The sequence below is a fragment of the Zerene cesonia genome, unplaced genomic scaffold (genome assembly GCF_012273895.1).
Source record: "Zerene cesonia ecotype Mississippi unplaced genomic scaffold, Zerene_cesonia_1.1 Zces_u001, whole genome shotgun sequence".
NCBI classification, from domain to species: Eukaryota; Metazoa; Arthropoda; class Insecta; order Lepidoptera; family Pieridae; genus Zerene; species Zerene cesonia.
The window spans coordinates 567,967-577,612 of NW_024045131.1; the positions used below are offsets into that span (position 1 = coordinate 567,967).

A 9,646-nucleotide genomic window follows, 5' to 3' on the forward strand; every position below is an offset into this window, starting at 1 on the left:
AGAAGCGGAGTTGATAATATAAACGATCGTTTAATTAAGGATTATTATAATAATTGCGTATATTTTTAGCGGAATTGTCGGTGGGAAATGAAACGGTTGTTGCTGGCAACACAGTTCACACGTAATTGTCTTAATTGGTGTTATTAACTGGCAATTTGCAAGCGCTGTGAGTTGGTGTCGGACGCACGGCGGTCCAGGGTTCGAATCCTTGTTTGTATGTTGTGAAATAATTTTTAAAGACAATGTTTGGGTTAAAGTATTTCTGTAGCTTAGCAAAGACGAATCGCTGCGAAGTATCGTCAAAATTTGTTCAGTAGTTTTCGCGTGAATGAGGTATATATTACATACACACATACATAACTTTCGAATTTATAATGTCAGTCGTATTGATCTATATAATATCTCTTAATAGTAACTTTATGAATATTATGCAGTCATTAATAAAATTTACTTATACTAGCGGTTCGCCGCGGCTTTGTCCGTGGTAAATCCTATATAGCGTCCTATATAGCCTATAGCACTCTTACTCTTCAGCTTATAGACGTAAGTACTAGCTGCGCCCCGCGGTTTTACCCGCGTACTTTTGTATCCCGTAGGAAAATCGGGATAAAAAGTTGCCTATATGTTATTCCAGTTGTCCAGCTATCTACGTACCAAATTTCATTGCAATCGGTACAGTAGTTTTTGCGTGAAAGAGTAACAAACATACACATACACATTCATCCATATATATATAGTAGATAGATTTCTTAATGTCAGCAGCGGTAAATTCGTAGGTATTTCAAATTATTTAATTCAAAGCCTTAATTTCTCTAATAAAGCAGCCATTTACATAAGATGAAAGGCTTGTACAAAAGTACGGCGTATACAAATATGACAGCTCTCATGTGTGGTACTAGTGACGGGGTGTAGCGATTTTGATATGATTAATTAATTTATAATATAGTATAAAAAAATAATACTTATTATTTTCCACAACACATGGTCACTGACCTTCCTGGTGGAAGGAGGTACCACAACAAATTCTAAAATGAGACAAAATGGCAAGTATCTCATCAAACACATAAATAATCACGGCATAGCACTCTCTTTAATGAATAATGAACTTCAACATTCCATACTTATCTTTGTAGGGTTCTATTTAATTACTAGACTCTCGTCCCGGCTCCGCCCGGATATCAAGATTCCTGTTTTATCCCAATGGAGCATTCAATCGCAATAAAAAGTATCCTATCACCCAAGTCAGTTTATATCCTGTCTGTATACTAAATTTTATCAAAATCCGTTAAACAAGCTTTCGCATTCATAATATTAGTGTGATAATTAGCTTTTGCCCGCGGCTTCGTACGCGTTTTTGTTACGTTGTTATTGAAACAGAAATACATCATCTGAAAATTTCATCTCTCGTTATATCACGGTTCAGATGGACAGCGAAGTCTTAGTGCATATTGGGGTCATGTACCTTTGGGTACGCAAACCCTGGAATTTAGAAATTCGAGATAAAGCTTCTCACTTGCTCCACACAAAATGACCCATGTTAACTAAGTTTTGTCAACGTCCAGTATAAGGTGAGAGGGGTCAAATATCAACTTCCCTCGTCTCCCTTACTCTAGCTACCTTTAGGCTATGCTAACCTTGTACCTTTGTGAATTTGAAAACTTAAAGAATTGTTTTAGTATTAAATACAATTGCATTGTTCGTATAAGGTCTCCGTAGCCCAAGGGCCCTGGAGGGCCGCAGCTGGTCTGGCTGTATGATGGACATTGGGCTGTCTTTTTGATCGTAATGTTCTTACCCACATACGATTCTGTGTAGGGAAGGGGTGGCTCAGAGATTAGGACTACCGTTTTATGTTATTGTCGGCATTGGAGCTGGTGGGCCCATGAACATTTGCAGTGGCGTAAGGTCGATAGCAGACCTTACGCCTCTACAAATGGATTAACTTATTCGATTAACCGACTATAAATTGGAAAAGGGATAGGGAAGTTAAGAAAGGATTGATGAGAGGAATTAAGGAAAGGATTGGGAAGTGTAAGAAAAGGGATATGAGCCTCCGGCTCCCCCACTCGCCGTGAAAGCTGGCATGTCCGAGAATCAAGAGTTCGACGACATGTGACATCTGCCAACCCGCACTTGGCCAGCGTGCTGGATAATGGCCTGAATCAATTTTATATGAAGCATTAGTATAGATCTAGACAAAAATTAAGCAAAAATAGATCGTAACAAATTAGAACATAGTTTCATCCAGGCACTGCCACTGAAGCTAGCATTAGATTAAATTGATATTAAAATCATATTGATCTTAAGCGCGTCGCCATCGCAACCAGGTTCTGTGCAAAATGGCGCAGACATAAATCCAGCCATAAAGTGAACCGTAAACGTTTTATGTGTCATTTGTGACATGCAACCGTCTGTGGCACAGATTTTTGTCATCCTTATTGGTTGATGAAATAATTGTGTAACACTGGCCACCCGTCCCGGCATCGCCTGGATTTACCCGGGTGATATAGGTTATGTCATTCTGGAAAAATGTTTGCCCTTTGACCCGGGTCAAAATAGCTATAGCAGTCTGGAGTATCGTTGCTCTTTATTGTTATATTTTTGTGTGAGTCGAGCACGCTTCGGTACGAATTGGGCCAGCTCGCACCGGGGTATTTACTGCACTACCATAGAAGATCGGCGTGATGTAAACTTTCGTATTAATTATCCTTTCCTTAATATTATAAATTTCAAGTTTGTTTGTTTGTTTGGTTGAACGCGCTAATCTCGGGAACTTCTGGTCCGATTTGAAAAATTCTTTTAGTTCTAGGTAGCCCATCTATTGAAGAAGGCTTAAGGCTATATAACATCAGGACGTGGGTAAAACCGCGGATACAGCTAGCACCTACGTAAATACAGGAAACCCAGACCATCTTGGTGCAATCGGGTAAATATCAAACAGTTAATGTTAACCTGATACATAATAAATCCCATACAGAAATAAAACGAAAGAAAATCTGTTTAAAGAAACATTAAAAAATCGTTAAAGCACTCAAAGGTACCAAGGCACCATAGCCAAGAGGCGTTACTACGTTCTCGAGCCCAGAAGGAGTCGAGTACCAGGCGGGCATGAGTCTCTAGCACTTAGTATTTTCTTCTCTTATATTCAAGGATGAACTAAACGCCTCGTACAAAGAAAGAGACAGGTAAAGGGGTCGGAGTTGTGGAGGACTCTTCAAATTATGCAGGTGAATGGCTAGGGGTGGACGCGTGTCGATAGTTTTCGTCGATGTTTTAATTGTTACGATTTTACGTGGACTTCATATGAAATGAAATACTTTATTGCTTATAAAAATAAGAAAGAAAAACTGAACTACATTAAGTAAGCAATAGGCGGCCTTATCGCTAGGTAGCGATCTCTACCAGGCAACCCTTCAAATGACAGGAAAAAAGAATATAAATATAGTCTTCATATAAGATACTTCATATAAGATAAGTAGTTTTAAACAAGTAATATTTTAGCAGTTAGCAGTAAATGCATTATGTATTGTTATGTTTAATTGTTATAGTTCAGACATCAAATAACATAACGATATTTTATTAATATGTACTTGCCTCTAGCGCCCTACTGTTTGTTACAAATTAAAGTCATCTAGAAGAAAAGCAATTGTAGTTATTACCACTTAGATCTATAATGCGTCACGTCTAGGTCATAAAATGAATACATCTAGATTTGTAGCTGACTTAATGGTCGATGTAATGAATCACACGAGCATGACTGTTTTAACCGATATCAATGTAGTTTATACTAAATTCAAAATCATTTCATGGATAAGTATAAACTGTAGAGGTAATTGAAACGTTAGTATATCTTTGTCAAATATAATTTAATCGCTATTATATTATTTACGGATACATTCATTCGTAAGGCGTAAAGATACTACAGATAATCAAATTCTACAGGTACAGAACAAAGGCACTTCGCCTTTGTTCTGTACCTGTCTGTTTATAAAATCGATAAACATCGATACGCAGCCCGCACATCACTAGCACTCGCGTTGAACGTTAAGATTTTTTTTTTTGTGTTAGCAGCGCTTTGGAATCAGGTCACACGGTCACGCGTTTTCGGTGTCCAGCTCTTGAGTTTATTAAAATATACATCATTTTAACTGCAGTGATGAAATGGCCGCGATAGTGATGCGACGGTTGTCGATAGATGTGATGTGACTGTTTTTTTTTACTTTTGTTTGAATCTGATTTTGATATAATGCAAATATTTAATTTATTTTTGCTGCTTAGTGTGCGACTTTTAAGGAAGTTGAAATGTCATATTATGTGGTCTTAAATTACTTCTATTAATCAATTTTTACTTATGAAGACTTACAACAATAATCTTACTCTTACTAATACTATAAAAGTGTATGTTTGTGTGTATGTTTGTTGTTCTTTTCAAAACCATTGAACGGATTTCGATGAAACTCGGCAGTGTAAACATCCAGCTTTCAACGCACACAATATTTCATGAGAATCGGTCCGGCCGTTTCGTGTGTATACTGTATACAGATATAGGTCTTGTCACTTAGTGAACATGCAGTTTAATGAATGACTTTTTGATATCGGCCCAGTAGTTTATATAACATCACACACATACAGACAAAACGACAAATGTTTCCTCTCCCAAATTAATAACTGAGAAAGCGGTACATGCTCATATGGTACTCGACCCATGTTGTATCATTGGACGAATTAAAACTATTGTTGGCCAATTCTGCCGTTTAACAATATTGGGGTCTCGATTTATTATCAATTACGGTCCATCGCTTTATAGGCATTTATAATTTCACAATTATATAACCTGTGCTTCAGTTCATATTTTGATAAAAACACAGAATAAATGAGTGTTTGAAGATTGATTACTAGCTGTAACCCGCGGCGTCACTCGCGTGGTAAATAGTAGCCTATGTGTTAATCCGGACTATTGACTATCTTTATACCAAGTTACATACAGATAGGTTAATCTGTTTTCGCGTGAAACAGTAACAAACACCCATACACCCATACATTTCGCATTTATAATATTAGTAGAATTCAATTTATTAGCTTTTAGTTTCTCTGCAATAAAACTTAGCCTATTTCGCTGTATAGCCTCCTAATTATCCTAACCATCCTAACTATCCTAGCTACCCCAGCTATCCTAGCTGTTTTAGCTATCCTAACTATCCTAATTATCCACATCAAATGTGGATATATTTGGGAACAGATATATTTTTATGTGAAATGTGAAAGGACCTAGGATAGTTTAATCCTGGAAATTGCACGGCATCGGTAACTGAAGGACAAAACCCCGGGACTGATTTTGCTTTCGAATTTGCGTTCGAAGCCGCGGGCGGAAACCTAGTTTTTTTTTACACTTAGAGAATAAAATTAATATTGTGTACACGACAAGAGAAAATATACCACAAAAATACATATGTACGTATCCATTCCCGACGCATGACAAATGCGAGCGGCCATTTTTGTTTTTTTTTTCCGCCAATTTTTGCCGCCGTGTATCACATTTCTTTACAACGGTCTAATTATTAAAAGTAATCTTTGGTGCAATGCTTTTTGTTTTATATTTTTTATAAGTATTATACCTGTAAAGAGAGAGAGAGAGATATGTATATATATATAAGGTTACTTTGTGACTGGTCTATCAACGCACAACCCAAACTACTAGACCGAATGCGCTGAAATTTTGCATGCAGATAGATGCTATGATGGAGGCATCCAGTAAGAAAATACATTTATTCTACAACCCAGGGGGAGAAAATGGGGATGAAATAATGTACTATGTAAATTTAGTTTGACCATGCATATTGATTGACTTATTCTCCCCCGAAGGGGAGAAAATGGGGATAAATCCTTTAGATATGTGTGTTTGTTCACAAATTTCGTAAGATCGAATGTTAATTGTAACAGTTCATCAGGCGATAATCGTAAATTTTTATTTCGTTTAATTCACATAAAATTAGGAAACAGCGCAAGTTTCATTAAAATCGGTTCAGTATTTAGTCGGTCAGTAGCACAAAAGATTTTATATTCACGAATTTTTTGTCACACCGACAAACACCAGGAGGCATCCATCTGTCACAGAAAAAATTTAGACAACAAACACAAAACCTAACACTTTTTTGCCCTGTTGGTAAGAAATGGGCGCAAAAAACGAAGTTTTTATTCACGGTTTATTAGACACCTTGTGTTTATTATTTTTATAGCTACTTGCCTTTTTACCCGATTGCGACAAACGTAGGGTTAGGTTTTTCAAGCGTCCTTTTCGTATATATATTCGTATCGTAAAAATACCACTACAATAAAACTAAAAAGTTAGCAGTTGTGACTGTTAGTTTTATATAATATCTAGCTGCGGCCCGCGGTTTCACCCGCGTAACTCCGTATCCCGTAGGAATATCGGGATAAAAAGTTGCCTGTATGTTATTCCAGTTGTCCAGCTGTCTACGTACCAAATTTCATTGCAATCGGTTCAGCAGTTTTTGCGTGAAAGAGCAACAAACACACACACATCCATACAAACTTTCGCATTTATAATATTAGTAGGATATGATAAGTCATTTGTTTATAACTCAAAATTAAAAACTTACAAAAATCCTACCCGGAGATGGGCGGAACCGGGGCCAGCAGATAGAGCCATCGCATTAACAAATTAAAAATCTGTCAGACATTTATTTCATCCAACTTGGCGCATCCATTTTGTCTTTGATGTGTCGACTTATTTAGATTTATGTTCGCTGTGTGTTGAATAAGACGCACGTGTTATATTTAGCTAGTTTTACACCGCGGTTTCGCTCGCTATCTAAATATATTTAACTCAAAGGCGACTGACTGACATAGTGATCTATCAACGCACAGCCCAAACCACTGGACGGATCGGGATGAAATTTGGCATGCGGATAGATGTTGTGACGTAGGCATCCGCTAAGAGAGGATTTTGATAAATTCTGCTCCCAAGGGTATAAAATAGGGGATGAAAGTTTGTACAATGAAAGTTTATTAAGACCACGCGAGCAAAGCTGCGGGCAACAGCTAGTGACACATAAAAAGGATGGACCGGCTTATCTACCAATAAAATTGTATTTTAAAACGGAATCGGCCGTTTATATACCGCGCTCTTACACTCTTACGTCATAACATACGTTTCGCTCGCTCGCTTGCACGAGTCGGGCAATTACCCAAGTTTCGTGTTGCATCATAATTAATATCTTAAGCCTTGATATAAAAAGTGAAGTCCCGTGTCCCCTAGTGGGGTATGGGGCAGATTGATATACATCTGTTTCACTGATCGATTTTCTTTATGTACAAGTAGGTGATCCGCCTTCTGTGTCCTGCCAGACCGAGACATTTTTTTTTTGTGCGTCCCCACCGGGATTCGAACCCAGGACCCCACGGTTCCACGCTCACGCGTACCAAGGAAAGCCTCGATATAAGTTCAAGTAAAAAAATTGAATAATGAGATAGTCTTTCTCTTTCAGGTTCACCAAACGAATGACAAGGACTCGACTGCGTACTATTATGTGATTTGGCGCGAAATGGCGGCCATCTTGAATATGTTCCGATTCGAATTGAGCGCGGTTTTGGCGCGAATTGTCGTGCTGTTGGCGTGGACGGTGTACCCATCTTATGGTGAGGTTTTATTTTTTTTCTTTTTTTTTTATGCATGGAGGTTAGGTTATTGTATTTATTTTTTATTTAATTATATGTCTTTAAACTGAATTGATAAGGAATGATTTAGTATTCTAGATAAAGTATGTAAATGAAAATGAGCTTAATGTAGTAGATGATTGAGTTTGTTTTTATTTAATGCGAGCAATAATCTATCCTATTTCTGTTATTACTGACATTTCACATTTATGTAAGATTAAATAAATTATCTTAATAACATTAACTTAAAAACTCTTTGTAATGTCTTTCGACATAGTATTTAATTATGTCTGTGTCTAGATTATGCTTGCCTAAATACACGACTTACAGAGTCCGCCCTCAAGCATTCTAAGTTACGTGGATGTTTTAAGTTATAAAAATAATATTATAATGAGAAAAATTCGGTCAAGTGCGAGTCGGACTCGAGGCGCTAAGTATTCCGTATGAGTGAATGAAACTTGGTCACCCATCCAATTTGTGTCCGTGCCGAGCGTTGCTTAACCTCATTTATTGTTATAGCGACAATATAAATACATAATCTCTGAAAATTTCGACTAGCTACCAATTACGATACTACGATCTATGTGATACACCCTGGCGATAGACGGACAGACAGTGTGTCCAGCCCAACCATCCGATTTACGACCGCGCTAACCGAAGCTTAACTTCATGTTTTTATCAGTGACAGCGGCTGGTGACAAACGGACGAACAGACAGACGGACAGATGGACTGCAAAGTCCTAGTTAAATAGATTACCACGTGCGGAACCCCGAAAAAGTCAAGATAAGTTTTTTGGGAAGATGTCAAAGAATATCTAGACAGATCTCGCTCGGGGCTACCTTGTTTTTAATATTGTGTGTTGTCTAACGAGTTACAAGACATTGTTTAGATGTAAATCTAGAATAATATTATAAAGCTGAAGAGTTTGTTTGTTTGAACGCGCAAATCTTAGGAACTGCTGGTTTTGAAACATTCTTCCAGTGTTAGATAGCTCATTTATTGGGGAATGTTTTGGGCTATATATGTACCACGGGCGAAGCCGGAGCAAACAGCTAGTGTAGTATAGAAAAAAATGTGTTTTTAAATAACGGACTATAACATTGGGTCTATCAAGTTGCGTATTAAAATATAATTCGACTTCCAATTACGTTTTATTTCATATAATTTTTGTAACAGGTGGCGGTGTAGAGTCATTGATGTTTAGAGCGGACATCAATAACACACACACACACTTCATAGAGCATTATTGAGCACTATAGTGCTTGGCATTTTCATATTATTCTTTGTGTCAATCATGGCTAAATGGCTGAACAGAATTTGATGGACTTCAAGCAAATCGGGGCTTAATTTGAAACAAAATAGGATGATATGTTATGCGAAATCTCCCAAGCACAAGAATTATACTTTTTATCCCAACACTTCTAACACGTGTCCAATATTTTTCAAGCGCCGGCATCGAACCGCGTTCCACACGAGAACAACGCGTGCGTTGCATCAAGTGGCAGAAATAATTTCTATCCGTCTCAAGCGAGCACATGAATAAGAATCAATAGCCCCGCTCCAATCTCGTGTACCGCTGTATTGTTGTTTTTTAACAACAGATGTTAAAAACTCTTTTGATTCGTCACAACGATTCGTCACACTTGTCAACTCACCCCGGAGTTTTGACGTGCCGGGGCCTTGCCGGGGCCGGGGCGGGGGGGCGCGGTGCGGCTTTGTAACTATGTTCCACTCATAAGTAGGGACTTCAATTGTAATAGCGAATCGCTATTATTTGTTATTATTTATGCTAGGGAGAAGACCCGGATTCGAATCCCGCCTCGTGATCAAATTTATTTCAAAAATGATGTCAAATTGATTTATTTAGCTCTGATTAACAAATACAATATACTGCATTATGTATGTATCATCATCATTATCATCATCATCATCATCATCATCATCATCATCATCATCATCCTCCTCCTC

The 9,646-nt window shown here is 37.7% G+C and overlaps 1 protein-coding gene across 1 annotated transcript in view; it reads left to right on the forward strand.

The window, feature by feature from the left end:
• Nucleotides 1–9,646, forward strand: part of LOC119838063 — a 107,601-nt gene that overhangs the window by 11,787 nt on the left and 86,168 nt on the right. Inside the window, exon 2 of the mRNA XM_038363871.1 lies at nt 7,509–7,659. Coding sequence (XP_038219799.1) covers nt 7,566–7,659 — 94 coding nt within the window. The 5' untranslated portion in view covers nt 7,509–7,565. The remainder of the gene's footprint in view (nt 1–7,508; nt 7,660–9,646) is intronic.